Genomic DNA, 18374 nt, shown 5'->3' on the forward strand with positions numbered 1-18374 from the left:
ATCTAATCAAATTTTTTTCTCAAGATTTTCAGGACAACTCTTCACTGATTCTTAAGGAAGAACATGTTTCACACAATCTGATAAAGCAAATTGCAGTTAATTGCAACTCAAACAGGAATGACGAAAAATTATTCAAACAGGCCAATAACCAGATATATGTTTGTTTGAAGGTGATTGACAATGTTTTATGATGAATTTCACTAGTTCGGACTTCCTTTGTCTAGTATATAAAATGATTTGAAATCCCTGAAACAACTAAAAAAGAATAATTATAAATGAATAGCTGAAAATAACAATTATATTAAGCAAAATAAACCTAAAATGAAATAACAGTGAATTAAAATACAAGTAAAAATAGAACAATTGAATAAATTGAAATAAAGAAATGAAAAAAAAATAAAAACTGGAGAGATTCCAAGTCTTGTTAGTTCACGACGTTTCGATTGTTAGTATCTACAATCGTCTTCGGGTGATGACTGGACTGATTCCTCCGAGAGATGACTATTTATAGGTCGTTCGAGTACTTTCACTTTTTCCCGCTTTCCATTTTCCGCTTCACTAGTTTCGTGGGAGATGACCGTTTGGCGGCAGTTGGCCATTTTTCGCTCGATGATGGGTTTCCATATGTTGCGTATTTCCACGCTAGCTTGGCTGAATACGTTGTTGGACAATATGTATGCGGCTTCCTTGAATTTTCTCCTAAACCAATGTTCCTCTTTGTGCAAGATCTCAGCTTGGGACCACTCGATGTTGTGTTGATGGGTCCAAACATGGTCTGCTATTCCTGATTTGCTGGTTACCCCTCGCTGTGTGTGTATCTTGTGTTCGGCAATGCGAACATTCAATGGCCTCTTAGTTTCACCAATATAGGATTTTCCGCACTCACAGGGTATCCGGTGAATGCCATTCTTGGAATCGCAGTCCGCGTTTGGTGGCCTGGTTTTCGTGAAGCGGCTACGGATAGTGTTACCGGATCTGAAGCAGGTTCTGATGTTGTACTTGGAACCAATTCTTCTTATCCTCTCCGATAATCCTCTGATGTAGGGAAGTGCAAGCACTGGTTGTGACGGCTTCTCTTCCTTGCGAGGCTCCTGTTGTCTTTTAGCCAAAGTCTTTTCTACCATCGCTTTGGAGTAGCCATTCCGTTGAAGATCATTTTTGATGATGTCTAGTTCCTTATTGAGACTTTCCTTCGTATTACAGAGTCCAAAAGCACGGTCTAATAGAGTATTGATGATTCCTCTTTTAGTCGATTGAAGGTGGTTAAATTCGTGGTTCAGATACTGTTCCGGTATGAATGGGTTTTCGTAAACATATCTCAACCAGACTTGAGGTTTCTTGTGGGCTTCTTCAATGGCCAGAGTTTCAAACCACTCCATATATATGTTAGCTATGACCGGTGAAAGTGGCGATCCCATTGGCAGTCCTCATCTTGTGTAAAGAATTCGTCTTTCAGTTGGAAATAACAGTTTCGTACACAGCATCCTAGTAATTCTATAATTACTTTTATAGGTAGATTTGTTATCTCTTTCAGGTTCCCGTCTTCGGATAGCTTTCTCTGTATGATTTGGAGTGCTTCTTCGACCGGAACGTTGGTGTAAAGGCTTTCCACGTCGAAACTAATTAGTTGATCTTCCTTTGTGACCTCAATTGACCCTAGTAGTTCGACAAAATGCCTTGAATTCTTCAAAAAAGACGATGTTTTTCCTTGTAATGGTTGTATTAAGGAAAGTAAAAATCTAGACAAGTTCTGAGTAGCCAAATCTCTGGAGCTAATGATCGGTCTAAGCGGAACGTCCTTCTTGTGGATTTTGGGTAGTCCATACAAGTGAGAGGGCTTACTGTGGTGCGGTGTTAACGATGATCTTTCCTTGTCCGAAAAATAGACTTGGTGTTTTATCAAAATCTGGCACAAATGCCTTTCGATTGATGCAGTAGGGTCCCGTATGACCTTTGTGTATCGTCCCTTCTGAAGGTATACCTTCACGTCAGAAATAATACTAACTCTCACATATACCGGAAAATCATAATCATGATGGGATAATAATTCAAAATGAATGTTTTCATGAGAAACATTTCCACTTTGATACACTTAATTTGAAAAGTTTGTTTTTGAAGAATAGATTTCGATAAATCACTATTTCAAATCAATATAGTCATGAAAATACCAACACACTTGTCTACTATAGATCATATTGAAACTCACGAAATCCCAATTCACCAGAATATGACAATGATATTGAATGTGTAGTAACAACTACCAAAAATTCACTTCGTGTGTTAGGTTGTCAATAATATTGATGCTATAATTTTGAGAATGATGCCGTGAATGTATAGGTATTTTGCTAAAACATGTTTTCAATATCACCGACACCGACACGGTCTTTTGAAAAATTGTGTTTCGTATAACAATTGCCATGGCATTACGAGTACGTTATATCAACTGATATATGTTCAGGAGACTTTCGTGGAGCCTGTTTCAAAATTAGTTTATCACAAGTCGAGAATATCTGTTCAAATAACTACACTACTGGCACAATCAGGAAATAATCTACAACAGACAAGTGTCAAATACTGAAGAAGTAGGTCCACCGGTGCTTTGAAAGGATTGAACTCCCTCATTTCAGATACCAAAGTAGACTTCAGAAAAAAACTTTCATAAAAAAATGTATTTCAAGAATTACAATGACATTATTGATATGACTGACATCTTCTTCGTGGATCTGTCTTCTACTTTCCTCCTCTCAATACCTGTTGAATCACGAGGCTGAACTTCTCCGGATGCTATTTCACTCTTTTCAGAATCCCAAGGCTGAATTTCTCCGGATGCAAAAATGGAATAAAAAATATTTGGGAGAATATACAATGCGGCTGATATCAGGAATATTATTCTCCATAGTGATCTATCAGTCTGAAATTATATAATGGATTGAGTTCATCCAGTCATGTTGATTATGTTATATTCATGATAAAATGGCTATGATGAATTCATATATACCCTCATGAAATGAATTACAAGCTACAAAGATCCTATCCTAATAATACACTATCTAAATCTTATTACAGATTGATTTCTAAGAGTCTCATCTCAAATATATATTTCGGGCTTTCCTTTCGTAGCAGTTTATTGAAACTTTATCATCAATTTCAGCCATTTCACAAAGTTATCAGAATAAATTAGTCGAAGGAAACATTATAACTACAAACGACTGAAAACATTCAAATATGAGGGAACGAATTCATACACATACACAATCAAAATATCTACGGCAGCCATCTACTTCAGTGGCAGCCTAAAACCTCTACACTGCTCATCATTTTTCCTGTAACTGAAGCTGACAGATTTTTTAAAGGAATCAACTCTAGTCAATTTGAATGAGAATCATGAACTATCGAATAATTTTCATTTACATAAGGGAAATTTTTTTTTTCACTATTCGTCATAATTTTGAGAACTATCAAAAGAGTATGATTTTTCACCTTTACAATTTTTTTGACAAAATTTACCTTTTTCCATAAAATTTTCAATATCAGAATTCAAACCAGGCCAATGAAAAAATTGATGAGCTCAGGATTTTAGTTGTATATACTAAAACATTCCTCTTGAATTGAAATGAGCACTCCACTTCTTGAAGAAGTTGGAACAATTTATTTATTTTCGAAGAAAAGAAGCTCGAGACGAAACGCACAGTGAATTTTAATAATTCTTATTCTACTTGCTTATGATTACGAGTACAATTCTCTTTCATATTCGATTAGTCTGGTTCACATGTACTTTTTGTTTGTGAAATTTTACAGACGGGTCCAAAAATTACGACCAAGGTGTCATTGGATTCGAATTTTTACCTAAAAAGTTTAAGGAAAGGTCCGAAAAAATGCTGAAAAAAATTACAAAAGTTATAAACAATTAAGTGAAAAAAATGGGCTTTAGTTTTTTTGAATATCTCGAAAAATTTTCAATATTTTGGAAATTTGAAAAAAGATCAATAAATTTGCATAAAAAAGTCCCGATTTACGAAACTGTATCTCAATTATTTGTAATTTTCACAGAACCCTGAAAATATACCAAAAAAACGGGTAGTCTGGCTTCCGCGCGCATTCCGTCACTCTGACACTCAATCGGAAACCTACAAGCTGTCGTTCAGTAATGTCCTAGGTCATGAAAGTGACTAAAGAAAATAGCTAAGCTTCGTGATGGAATCGGCCGATACTTGATGTCTTCACAGTAAAGGGTAAAGACACGCCTGAAGAAGCTATTGCATAGCGAAACGCGTGTTGGGTTTTCATGAAACTGTTTGGTGAAACTCTCACAATGAAGTGTTCCTTGAATTAGCTGAGCTTTGCTAATAGAAATAATCATATTAAAACCAAGCTTAAACATTCGAAACTTTGCCAATGAGTTGTTCCAAAGACAAAGTAAAATCTTTTGATCAACCAAACTGAAAATGCATGAAGAACCTGAAGCTCCGGTTTTGAGTGCATTAGACATGATACCCTCAATGATGATTTGAATGCATCTATTTTACATCTACATAAAAAAATCTGAATTTTCATTATACAATCCAATATTCAAAACATCCACCTCTCTGTATCTGCAGAGTAGGGAGGGTGAGTGTGAGCCCACAGCACTTAGGCCACATGTGACCCATTGTACATCCTTCCGAGGAGTTTTCCTCCTAGGTCATCGTCTATCCTGTCCTTTCCAGGAAGGTGGTCTTGTCACTAGGAGACATCTCCTTCATATCGGCAGATATATGACTAAGACTTGCCAAACACACACTCTCTTATTGACGATAACTCCGGGCACTCGCATAGGACATGCCTGACAGTTTCATCTTTCTGTTCACACATCCTGCATAGAGGTGTGTCCACTAGCCTCATATTATGGAGGTGTTTCCTTAGTTGACAGTGGCCAGTCAGAAATCCTACTGTAATGCGTAGATTTTTCCTGGTCATCGCCAGATATTTCTTCGGCGCTAGCTTCCCAGGGTCGCCCAAGGTGATCCTGGCAAGATTGCATCCTTTGATTCCATCCCATATCTTTAAGGATTGAGCATGGGTGTAACATTTGGCTAGTTCCGCAATTGTCGAAGTCATCAGGCCGTAGGTGCCACTGGGTCCTAAAATTCTTAGTTCAGCCGCTTCCTTGGCTAAAGAGTCGGGAATGCGATTGCCTTTACTCCTGTCGTGCCCTTTAACCCACCTCAGGATAATGTTAGTATCAACCGAGGCTTTGGCTAAATCTTGGTGACACTCTGGTACTAGCCATAGAAAGATCTGAATATTACTGTAGTTCTATATCAACACCAAACCGTTATTTTCAATATCTCGGCACGTGTTTCAATCATCAAGTGATAATCTTCAAAAGGAAGATTAAATTGTAGATTGATCTTCAACTGTAGTTGAACTACAGTTTGATCTTCCTCTTCAATCACTTGGTGATTGAAATACATGTCGAGGTGTTGAATAAAACGGTTTGGTGTTGGGATACAACTCTAGAAATATCCATTACTACAGCAAGGATATCAAACAGTGCATCACAAGTAGAAAGATCTACCAAATGTTCGTCAGAAACAACTAATTTCCTGGCTAATACCAGGAAAGACATTGAAGGCAAAATTTTTTATAGAAAAAATTCTCCGCTTCGGAATAATACTCCTCGTCAGTGCACATATTCAACCAAGAGAATAGTATGACCGAAGTTCACTGAAGTTCAAGACTTTAGTCTGAGACAGGATATATTTTAACTAGAGCGAACAAAGCATCAAGTGCGGTAGAAGCTATGAGATTCATTTCGAATTCTTTTGTTTTATTTTTTGTCAATTTCCAATTCCTTACTCAATGGACTCGGCCTCCAGCTGTAATAAAAATATCCAAGTACGGTTTATTTCTTCTTCATGAAGCCAATGGGACTACCGCAGTATTTATTGAAATTATTCAGGTTACAGAATTGAAACTATATGAATCTGTTAGCTTTTTTACTCACCTTATCGGTTACTACTAATTGCACAACAAGAGGTCCTAATATAGATAATACATTCGTGGAGCTGTTGCATAGCGCCATGATGAGCCCAGCAAAATTTGGAGACAGATCTAAATTGTTCACAATATATCCACTAGTTCCTGCTGATTGAAGTGAAACGGTAAGTATTAACATTGCGACCGATAACTCAGGTGTATTATCAGGTAGGAACCCTAGAATTGTTAATGATATTGCCGGGCCAATGGTTGCTGAAATGTACATAGATAGAGAAAAAAATCATTTTCTCACATACGAGATGAAGAAAAAAATTCAAATATATACAATATAAACAATAACACATCCAAAATTAGACCTAGCCAAATCAATAATATCACATGAATACATTCAGAATACAGATTTTAAAACTTCATGTAATATCCACGAGACTATAAGTGCAAATATAAAAAAAATAAAAAAGTGGTGCGACTCTAATCTGCTGTCTTTCAATGTTTTCAGAACAAATTTAATATCATTTCGCTGCTCTATTGACAGCATTCTTTTACCAACACAGGGCGCGGACAGGATAATTGAAAACATACCTAGTACTGAATTTTTGGTGGTAATAATTGACAATAAACTCATATTCGCCGATCATATTGTAACCCTCAATAAAAAGAAAGCTTCAGGGTGTTTTGCAGTGAGAATAACGTATAAGGATGTTGGTTTGTCTGCCGCTAAATCGGCTTATTTCTCACTCGTCGAGTCACGTTTAAGAATACCTTTTTGGGGAGTATGTTGCAAAACTCAAATGCAGATGGTGTTCAGTATTCAGAAAAGGGCTATAAGATTCATGTGTAATGCCAAAAGTCGAGACTCCTGCAAACCCCTATTTGAATTTCATAAAATCCTGACAGTTTTTGGTATCTTCATTTTAGAAACAGTATGTTTAATTAACAAACATAAATTGATATTTAGCGGTTACTCCAATTATTATGCCCTTCGTCAATCCAACGGCTTAAGATTACCCATACCAGCCTCTACTCTAGTCAAATACTTTATATATTATAATGGTCTCAAGATGTTTAATCATTTACCGAAGCATACAAAAATTTTAGAGGATAACTGTGTATTTCGAAAATCAGTAAAAGACTTATTATGTGGTAGACCCTATTATAGTTTAGAAGAGTTCTATGAGGATCGCTTTCTCTAATTTATTTTATCAACTGTATTTTTTATTGACCAAAGTATGGTATAATGCATTTGAACATTTTAAACTTTCTTGGTATTTTTTATTGTATGATATTTTCAATCAATTTTATATGTGTTTTAGTATTTTAACATTATTTGTACCCTATAAATGAATGTGCTTATGTTTATGATGACTGATGAAAATTTGCAGCTTAGTCAATATGACCCAATGTTCTTTGGGCACTAAAGCATATTATTTAATTTTTTTTTCACCGTAATGTGCGCTGGTCAGGCCCTATCCTCCGGAGTCCCGATACATTTGGGAGGGCGCGCCAGCATTATCAACCAATGACCACTCCCCACACCGTGGGGTAAGTGATCATTGGGTCCGAGAATCATGTGCCCTGAGCAAGCGCAGTGAGCCAAGAATGACAGCTTTCTGCATCTGTGCGGGTACGATTTCTGCCTTAGTGCGGCAAGCCGATATGATTTTAAGATTCGAGAGTAGAGAGGGCATCATTCCCCAAAGAACTCCAATAATCAGAACAATCATCTTGACAGAGTGATCTGGATAGAGTATGCGGAGTTCGAAGAGGAAATTTCGATATTTTATCCGTTTTTCCTTTTCTTTTCTGTCGATATTTGTCTCACCAAGAGCTGAAAACTCCATGACAAATATCGTTTTACTCTGGTGGTCGAGAAGGATTACATCAGGCTTATTAGCTTGTCTGAGCCTGAGGGTGGGGAACGAAAAGTTTCAATGAATTTGGCACTTCTCGTTTCCCACAACGGATTCAATATCTCCGGGAGCGTAGAACAACACCGGGGTCTCATCAGTACCGTAAAAGTGCCGTATTATCATTAATTTTTTTTCACCGTAATGTGCGCTGGTCAGGCCCTATCTCCCGAAGTCCCAGATACACTCGGGAGGGCGCGCCAGCATTATCAAGCAATGATCACTCCCCACACCGTGGGGAGTGGTCTGTTTTCCGCTTGTTTGAAGGTTTCCATATGTTGCGTATATCTATGCTAGCTTGGCTGAATGCGTCGTTAGAGAGCATATATATAAAGCTTCTTTGAACATCCTTTTAAACCACTATTCCTTCCTGTGGATGATCTCAGCTTGGGACCACTTGATATTATGTTGATGAGTCGAAACATGCCTTGCTATTCCCAATTTGCTTGTGCTTGGCAATGTGGACTTTCAATGGCCTCTTAGTTTCACCGATGTAGGATTTGCTGCACTCACAGGGTATGCGGTAAATGCAATTCTTGGAATTGCAGTCTGCGTTTGGTGGCCTGTCTGTTAGTGTCGTAATTTTTGAAAATTTCTGGGGCGTCTAGTAGATTATTTCGTATCGTTGAAGTGGCTGGAGCACTGTTGTTTTTATGGTATGTTTAATTTCCACCTGGATGTCGTCTTTAGATGGGTTTTTTAGTGCTTCTGCAGAATATGGTGTAACATTCACGTATAATTCATGATTTTTCATTTGAGCATTTTGATTTTTTGCTCTTGTCTCTGTTAGACGCTTGACTAAGATTTCATTTAATTTTCGATTTTCTGGGCGTAGATCGTTGGTGATTGAAATGCCTGTACATTTCAAATAATTGGCTGATCAAATATAGAAACGAGATGAATTCCATTACAACTGTATTTTTGTTTCCAATCAGATGAATATTGTGTGAGTTTGCACACAAAAATCGAACTGAGTTTTTTAGTATCTGGTGGTGCAAAGAATATTGTTTTTCTCTTCGTGTCCGCTTACACGGAGGCCGTGGGTGTCGAAATTCAACTGAACAGGGGTTGTCACAGACTAATCTCAGTTTATAACCCTCCAAACAATCCTATACTCCCAGAATCACTAGATGAACTGCTGATGTGAAGCGACATTCCGACAATTGCTGCTGGTGACTTTAACGCTAAGCACGGACTATGGAGCAGAGCCACCAACCAAAACGACCAACCGCTCTATGCGCATGCTGACAAACGTGAATATCTTGTGCTGGGACCGGATGAACCTACGTTCTATCGCGGAATAGGCCTGACCTACTGGACATTGCCCTTCTCAGAAACGTCTCTCTGACTAGTGAAATTTACGTTCTGTCGGACTTGGATTCCGATCATAATCCAGTAATCCTGGTACTGAGCGATAATCTTCCTTCCCCTAATTATCGCATGAGATCTTTGACGGATTGGGATATCTTCACAGCCCAGCTCGGAGAGATGCGCCCCCCTCCTGAGGCTTTTCGCTCTCCCGACGAACTCGACGCGGCAGTTGTGCATTTCGAGCTTTCTGTGAATGATGCATTTCGAGCAGCCACCTCCAGGGAGGAGTGTCCGCTGAGGAGCTATAATGAGTTTTCCCTCGTATCAAAGCCCTGATACGAGAGAGAAATCGCCTGAGAAGGCTCTGTCAGCGAACCCTCTTCCCAGGAGACAAAATTGCGGCAAGCAGGATGGCCAATCAAGTTGAACAGGTCATCATTGATCATCGAAACGAAAGGTGGAAGGAGCTCTTGGAATTCCTTGAACTTGGGGTGACGAGCTTTGGCGAGTCACTCGTAGACTCAAAGGCAAGAAGACTGCTCCCTCACCCATTCATGGAGAGCGCAGAGTGTGCTACTCCCCCGCCGACAAAGCGTTGGCCTTTGCCGACACGATGGAACGTCAGTTTCAACTTAACGTTGACGACAATGACGACATCGACCACCGCGACATTCTGTTGGAAGATCGGGTTCACCGTATCCTAAGGGAAGATGACGATGATAACATCCGTCTAGCCTCTGTGGAAGAACTGGAGGGTTACATCAGGGCCGCAAAGGTCAAGAAAGCCCCGGGAGTCGACTCAATAACCAACAAGTTGTTGAAGAGGTTCCTGGACAACTGCGTTGAGAACCTTTTATCCATCCTAAATAGCTCACTGACCCTCAGATACTTCCCCAGAAGGTGAAATCATGCGATCGTTGTCATGCTCCCAAAACAGGGACAGAACCGGCTGTTCCCGCAGAACTATCGCCCGATTAGTCTGCTTTCGTCGGCGGCTGAGCTGGCTGAAAGAGTCGTTCTTCAAAGGCTCAACGAAGAAGTTGAGAAACGAAATGTTCTGCCTGATGAACAATTCGACTTCAGGAGAGAGCACTCCACTGAGTTACAGACTCTGAACTGGTCGAAAATACCATCGCGGAGCTGAACCGAAACAGAAAACTTCATATATTCCTTTTAGACATTTCGAAATCCTTCGACCATGTCTGGCACGAAGGCCTTCTACATAAATTAATTGCGTTTGGCCTGCCTCGGGGCCTGGTCCGGTGAAATGAGTCTTTCCTGAAAGGCAGAACATTTTAGGTTAGAGTAAAAGGCTCTCTGCCTGACAACAGAGAGATGTTCAAGCCTGTCATCATGTATGCTTCAGGCATCTGGGGATAAGCGGCTCCGTCCAACATCTCCATCTTGGAGTCTTTACAAAACAAATTACTACGGATGATTATGAATGCTCCGGCGAGTTTTTGATTGCGCGGAAACTCGCGATAATCCTTTAGTCAGAAAAGCTATAGATTACACTGTAGACGACCCCTCCCGATATAGAAGGCCCCGACACTGTCGAATGAGGCTCGAATGTCCTCCGTTAATAGATGAATAATATCTTCATCCATCTCACCCTAGCCAGGTAGTCCAGATGATAAACAGTGTTTTTTTTCACTTCAATTCCAAATATTGCGATATTATTTTTTCTAATGAATCATTCGTCAATTTTTTGATACTTCTCTTCTAGATGTCGTAATTTTTGATTGAGGGTAGCTTGCATAGATTCAACTGCTGCCCTAATGTCAGTGGTGTTCATGTTAATGAGCCTCTCAAGTTTACCAAACATCTCCTCATTTGGTTCATATTTCAGCTCATATAGCCGAACTATTCAATGGTAAATTTTCCCATCAGTGTCCTTTCAAATAGTTTGAGTTTTTATAGTGAACGCTGTCAGATTTTGAGCGATTTCATTTGATAGTATATGTGTTTATACTCACTTTGTGATGCAGCTTCCATGAAACTTTTTCACTCACTTTGTTCAGAATTTAGAACTCGTTTTTTTTGTTGTAATTTTCACAATCATTTTTACACTTTTGCCTTGGTAAATAATGTTGAATGTAAATAAACTTTTCTTGTAACCTTTCACACACACGAGGCTTCAATGAAGTTTTCAAAACAATTTATATCTTATTTATATAATATTAGACAATTAGTAAAAGTCACCACAAAGCATCGTTAACCACTTTCAAACAAACATTGCTTTTGGCTGGCCCACACGATTTCTGACTGGCCTAGAAGCCCCATATGATTCGTCGACCTGGATGAGGAGCCAAAAGCCAAACAGTCTCAATTTTACAATAACTATATTCATTGTGTCTTCATTTCGAAATATCATTACATATCAGGGGAATCAGGAGGAATCCTTAGAGCAGAGGTTCTCAAACTTATTTACTCCACCGTCCACTTCGAAAATTAATTATTTTCTAGCGCCCCCCAAATTTTTTTACTTCACTACATCTTAAGATTCACAATCGCGGTCATTATTTTAATAATTACACTATATGTGTTATGTGAAAATAAGACTTTCTGATGAGATTAATGTAAAACACCATTTTGTAGTATTAGGAAAACTTTTATTCATGTTATTAAAACAAACATTTCAATTTTACTTTTAAACTAATCTAATATGAAGGATGAATTTGATGATTTTTAACAAGTTTGTTAATATCAGTCTCGAATTTACTCAAAAACAGCCGGAAGTCACCGCGTTAATTAACTATCAAATACACTAAACTTGCTTTTTAAAAATACTTTTATTATTACAAAATTTGATAATAGAAATACAAAATATATGAAATAATACGTGTTGTTACTTTAAGGAATGAAATCTGGCTGACTCTGGATGCGAAGCTTCGAAGATGTGTGCTCCTGTGAGAACTGACTTGTCAGCATCTGGAACAGGGTAGTGGTACTGCTAGATCAGCGGGATTGTCCTAGGTGGTTAGATGATTCGTTCGGTAATTTGTAACTGATTTCTCTTTTTAGTTAGCAACGTTGCCACAGCACTAAATCCACGTTCTCATAAATACAATGATAGGAATGCTATCTAAAATCGTTGAATGATGGACCACGATCCAAGGTGCAATTGCGGAATTTGCATTTGTAGCCAAAATTCTTGGTATCCATTTTTTAATTTTATTTTTATTTCCTCGTTCGTTATCAGTTCTATGAGTTCTTCTTCCAGCTGGGGTGATCCAGTCCGGTATTTCCAATTTCAAAATGTCCTGGAATGGTTCTGCGGAATCACTTTAGATGTTCTCCAAATGTTGGCAGTTAACAAGAAAGTCATCGTTGTTGGAGAATACTGCTGACAAATTAGGAAAATTGTAGAACTCACGTCTGCCGATATTATTCTTGTATGAGAGCAATTGAGATACAAAAGCAGCAATGACATTTTTTGTTTTAATCAAATTCAAGTCGTCACCTTGAATTTGGAGATTCACATCATTAAATAATTTATACAGGTCTGTACGCAATATCATTCTTTGAAGTGATGAGGTTGTCGTGCCATTCTTTGTCAATATTGTAAAATCAAGTCAAACAGTTACATTGATAACCAACGCACTTCTGTGTAATAACCAACGCACTTCTGTGTGAAATAGCAATCAGTTGAAATCTCCATCATAAACAAAACAAATCTGATCAAATAATCTGTTATTTAAAGAGCTGTTCCGGATTTTATTGGCTGCGTTGATGATATATTGCAGTGATTGAGAGAGGCGCTCACTCAAATTTTTCACAACCACATGTCCTGTCATAACCGGAGCGGCATCCGTAGCAGCTGATATAATATTATTTTTGTATCCGTCTCTTAATTTCTGGCAAATAGTAGTTGTTGATATATTTTCTCATTTTTAATAAATCTCACGTATGACAACAACAATGCTTCATTGGTTGGTAAAGTGTACTTATCTAACTGAATTGAGAATTTAGAAGTCTTCAGGTGTTTGCACAATGACTCTTCAATGTTTTCAGCCATCTCATCAATTTGTCTTTGCACGGAACTGTTGCTCAAAGAATTTTTTCGGATATCTGCTGCTGGTTTATGGAGCACAGTAGTTATTACTTCTTTTATTGCCGGTAAAATTAAATCCTCTCCAATAGTTGAAGATTTACCTGTTTGAGAAATTAGCAAGAAGATATTGTAGGAAGCTCGGAGTCCGTGGTCGTCTTGCGTAGAAGCCGCTGAAAAAAGTTTTGACACAGTTGAGTGTTTCTTTTCCAGTTCTTGAAAATAAGTCACACTTTTGTCTTTTTTATCAGAATGGATTCTATTCAAATGATCTTGAAGCCTTGAGAGTTTCATCGCTTCATTCGAACATTTTTTTGACAAAGAAGGCACATAGGCGAAGATGGATTTGTGGGATTTTCAATAAATCCATATTTTATATATTCCGCGCTATCCTGCCGTTTTTTTCACTTCCGACATAATTTTGTTTTCAAAATGCCGAAGTAAAGAATTGAGTATTGAAAACTTGTTATTGACACCACCACATTATTCACCATCGCACGTACAGCACTTTACCTAGCTAGTCGCTAACTAAATTCACTTGTTTTCGTAATATCGTCGAATGACGTTACTGGCTCGACTCGACCAAGTGTCTTTATTTCGTTCAGGTTGGAGCCTAGCTCCCTTACCCTTTCAGCTGATTTTTGTCGAAGAAAGACAAATGGGTTCATGACTAAGAAGATATTGGCGGCATGATATCCTCAGACATCAGTACCGCCCTTTACGGGGTACCCCTACCTGGATGAAAAATTTATTCGTTCGTTAACGGGGGATATAAGGGCCTCATTTGACAGAGTGTCGATGCCTTCTATATCGGGTGGGGTCGTCTACAGCATAATCTATAGCTTCCCTAATAAACACATTACTGGCTGGATGGCGCGCGCGTTTCTATATGAGACAGCGGGCGGACCTGGTCCTTCAGAGAATGGAGACTGGAAACTTCTTGCTTCGCATTGAAGTTTTCCGCCAGCTATTGTACAGTTTGACAACTATCGGTAAAGTTTGTTTTGAAAGCAAAAAACATTTTTTAATTAGCCATCGCCCCCCTAAACCGCTTCAACGCCCCCCAATCTTCTCTGTGCTCTTTACTGCCCCTATAGGCATCTAGCGCCCCCAAAGGGGGCGTTATCGTCCACTTTGAGGAAGACTACCCTAGAGCAAGACGCATGATCACGACACCGAAGGGAATGAGAGGTGTGGAGAGAATTTGATCTGCTGACTTCTGAATAGCTGTGACTGCTTCCGACACACTCGCTTACATTCAGGTTTACTACAGATACTTCTGGAAGAGGCGCATGCCAAAAAAAACGTGTTAGAACTCTCGTTTGTTCAAATTCTAGTAATCGGATTTTTGGCAGGTGTCTTTGGAGGTTCGTTTGTCCCGCCTATCCATTAATGTTAATAATATTAATTACTGATGTTGTTCTGGAGAAACTCTACAACTCCATTTTACGAGAGGACCTGTAGTGTCTTGTTAGCAGGAGAATGAGATCATTTTTTATAATTTATGAAAAAGTGATAATTGCACAAATTTGATGTTATAACGAAGATCTGTTTTGAAGCCTCTCAACAATAAACTTGAGAAACTCTAAGAATACCAAACATCAAACAGTTTAACGTATAAGTTTGAAAACGTCCGTACAGGATGAAATTGCAGTAACTTCAGTTACAAATATAACTGGTCGAAATAGAAATTTTTATTTGTCATTTTTCATGATGATCCCTTACCACGTAGTGACTGACGGCTATCCATCAATTGAAAAAATATGTTTTCATACTTGAGATATTTTCAATACTAATCGAGATATTTGTGCATTAAAATCAAACCTCAATGATATCTTCAAGCTGGACGGATGATAGTTGAAGAATAATTTATTACTTGAACTATTATTAGATGATCTACGCATTATTAATGACATTCTTTTTGGATTTTAAGTCGACTATGTTTGTTATATCAATTTATTTCTATCCGAACGCTCGATGTGGTGATATGCGAATACTTACATAATGCCGTTGCCATTTTTCTCATCCTAGTTTTCATCATAAAGCCATTGTTTATGAGATAATCTGATGAAAATGCGAAAACGAATCCTAATACGAAAGCACAACAGTAAGGCGATGCTGATAATAATCCATTCTGTAAAAGAGTTTCTATGAGAGTATGATATCGAATATTCGCATTGAAATAATCACCGATTCAATGTTGAAGTTTGCAACTTTACTGAGATAAGTCGGTATTTCCGAAATAAGGACTGTGTAACCCCAAATGGAACCTATTTGCACAAAAAAAATTGCCCATACTGGTAACGAAGTGAGAATGGATTTCCAAGGCGTCGATAGCTGAAATTGTAATTGTATCAAATAATTGGTTTTTCACTTTATTGAAAGTAAACTTTACAAATGCCATTATTTCATAAATGTTTCTACTCAGAACAAAAATAGTGAGTACACTGTTGTCTGAACAATCGACATTTTCAATGTCGTCAGTGGTTAAGAAAAAATAGCAGTTGAAAAGTAAAAAAAAATATTTGATGATTTGTACTAACGGACTATGATAAAACTTATACACAAATATTAAGCCGGAATTGTATCATTGTGTCGTGGTGTGTCATGACGCGCCACAAGTATATCGTATCCATTCTTAGAATTATATTACTGAAGTGCAGTGGACGAACTTATTGAACTTGATAGAAAATACGGGTTTGCATTTTTTCAAAATAATTTTCTACCATGGAATGTAATATCTCAAATTGATTTTTTGACATCCTGAAATATTAATGAAATCTTTCTTCATCACTAGTAAATGATATTCGCTTCGATTACCTCTCAGATCATTTACTGGATGAACCCGATATTTTCTCTTCTCTTTTTAAGTAAACTCTACATTTGCAGACACACAAGATATTCTTCAATATCACTATCCGAATTGGAATAAAACATTGTAGATGCTCGCATGCGTTTACTCCAAAGGCCACCACTGTATTGACTCGAAATAACGCCAGAGCGCGCCCCGACACGACAGAATAGTCTGCACACTCGCCGGCACGTCAGAGAGCATCACAATACACCACGACACAGTAATATAATTCCGGCTTCATTTGAATATTTCTTTCGAGTAAATTAATATTGAAAATCACATCACCGAGTTCAAATTATCTGATAACCAAGGTTAACTTCATTATATGTAGGAAAACATTGAACCCCTTTTCGAAAACAGAACTATTGTGAATCTTTGAATAACATTGAATGAGGTACAACAATGATAATATTGGATATTTTTCATTTAGATGACATGTTACTGTATATCATGTTCCATATTTATAATTTTAGTTTTTCATCTGACAGTTCTAATGTTCTGTGATGTTGATTATGACAATAAACAAACACATCGACTATCAGTAAGTGATAATTGCAATCAACCCAACCATATCACATTTTATGGCGACGAGGATAAACCAGTGATAGTTTAGAAGACACATAAACATATCAAACAGTACGACAAAAACATTCAACACAAGCAACCAACAACGTAAGTTAGGGAAGCCACAGATTATGCTGTAGACGACCCCTCCCGATATAGAAGGACCCGACACTCTGTCGAATGAGGCCCTCATGTCCCCCGTTGACGGATGAATAACTTTCTCATCCATCCCACCCCAGCTAGGTAGGGGTATCCCGTGAAGGGCGGCACTGATGTCTAAGGACATGCCGTCATCAATCAGTCATGAACCCATTGGTCCCTCTCAAGACCAACAATCAGCCAAAAGGATAGGGGAGCTGGACTCCAAACCTGGGAGAATTGACGATGACATTCTGGAAGCAGCCAACAAGCTGAACCAACCAGATAATTTGAACTGTGTCATTCAAGTGTTATGTCAATTGATACAGAATACTTGATATATTTCCAGTTTGAAAGATTTTCTCTGGAAAAAGAGGGCTGGGAGTATTACATACAACCTTTCAAAATGGAATTACAACTTCATGGTCTGATTCAGGTTGTTAATTTTAGGCCAGATGAAGTGACAACAAAATCTTTTGACAATATTGTGAACGTACTAAACAAATATCATGGTAAGACAAAATATATTCTGTATGAAAGGGTAGCATTTGCGCTCCGTTATCGAAAGGACAGTGAAACCATTACTCAGTTTATGAACATTCTCCGTGGACTGGCAGGAAATTGTAAATTTTCCGATAGTTTCCGATAGAAGAAACATCATGGCCTGGCAACAGGAATTAATTAGGTTACATCCAAATAATACAGCCACCCTGGAGGAAATTGAAGCAACATTACTTATTTGGGAACAGGCTTCGTTACAGTCAAAACAACTATCAGGACAGTTTGATGTCAAGCACATAAATGCAGTAAATTCAGATTTTAAACGATCAAGTCGAGAACTTCTTGAACGTAACGATAGCAGTAATAAATTCAAACAAGATAAATACAATAACACTCTGATATTGAACATGGAACAAATAAAAATTGCTCAGCATGTGGAGCATTGAATCATTTCTCAAAAGTGTGCATAACAATGGGACATGCTCGAATACAAAACCAGAAAAAAAAATACACGACATGTACATGTCGCTGAAACGAAGAACGACATTGAAAGTGGTGATAGTTATAGTTCTACTAATACAACAAATGTACGAAACATATATTCCACAAACAAAATCATATTCTTGATAAAAAAAAATGGCAAAGAATTAGAGATGCTATATGATCCAGGGGCTGCATATTCCGTGTGTGCTAAAAAGCTGTGGAAACAGATTGACAGTCCGTCTCTTAAACAAACTGAAAACTTTGTGGCGTATACAGACATGGAAATCAAAACTCTTGAGAAGGCAAAAGTAGAAGTTGAATTTTTCAATTGTTAACCAAAAATACTATCTCTTTACGTAACCGAAACAAACGACATTCCTTTATTTGGTCTCGATTGGTGTCTTGCTTTTAACATACCTCGTTCACCAGGAGCCAAGTTATGCCAAATTAAAGAAAGAAAAAACAAAGAAACAATACAACCACTTGAAAATCGGACACTAAATTCATCCCTCATATGGGATATAGAAGTCAACGTTTCGAAGATATAATGTCAAAACTCAGCGGAGGCCGATACTTTTCCAAAATC

The 18374-nt window shown here is 38.0% G+C and overlaps 1 protein-coding gene across 2 annotated transcripts in view; it reads right to left on the reverse strand.

Annotated features, from left to right (window-relative positions):
• Positions 1-2654: 2654 nt before the first annotated feature.
• The window catches only part of LOC111514174 (putative inorganic phosphate cotransporter), a 45052-nt gene continuing 29332 nt past the window's right edge, over positions 2655-18374 (reverse strand). For both annotated transcript variants that reach the window (XM_074180768.1, XM_074180767.1), the window contains exons 5-8: positions 15439-15585; positions 15250-15382; positions 5987-6231; positions 2655-2911 (exon numbers count right to left, since the gene is read on the reverse strand). In XM_074180768.1, the coding sequence (XP_074036869.1) occupies positions 2681-2911; positions 5987-6231; positions 15250-15382; positions 15439-15585 (756 nt within the window). In that variant the 3' untranslated portion in view covers positions 2655-2680. The remainder of the gene's footprint in view (positions 2912-5986; positions 6232-15249; positions 15383-15438; positions 15586-18374) is intronic.

This window comes from Leptinotarsa decemlineata, unplaced genomic scaffold, assembly GCF_025532065.1.
Source record: "Leptinotarsa decemlineata unplaced genomic scaffold, Ldec_3_MD MMD2_tig00026299_RagTag_RagTag, whole genome shotgun sequence".
NCBI classification, from domain to species: domain Eukaryota; kingdom Metazoa; phylum Arthropoda; class Insecta; order Coleoptera; family Chrysomelidae; genus Leptinotarsa; species Leptinotarsa decemlineata.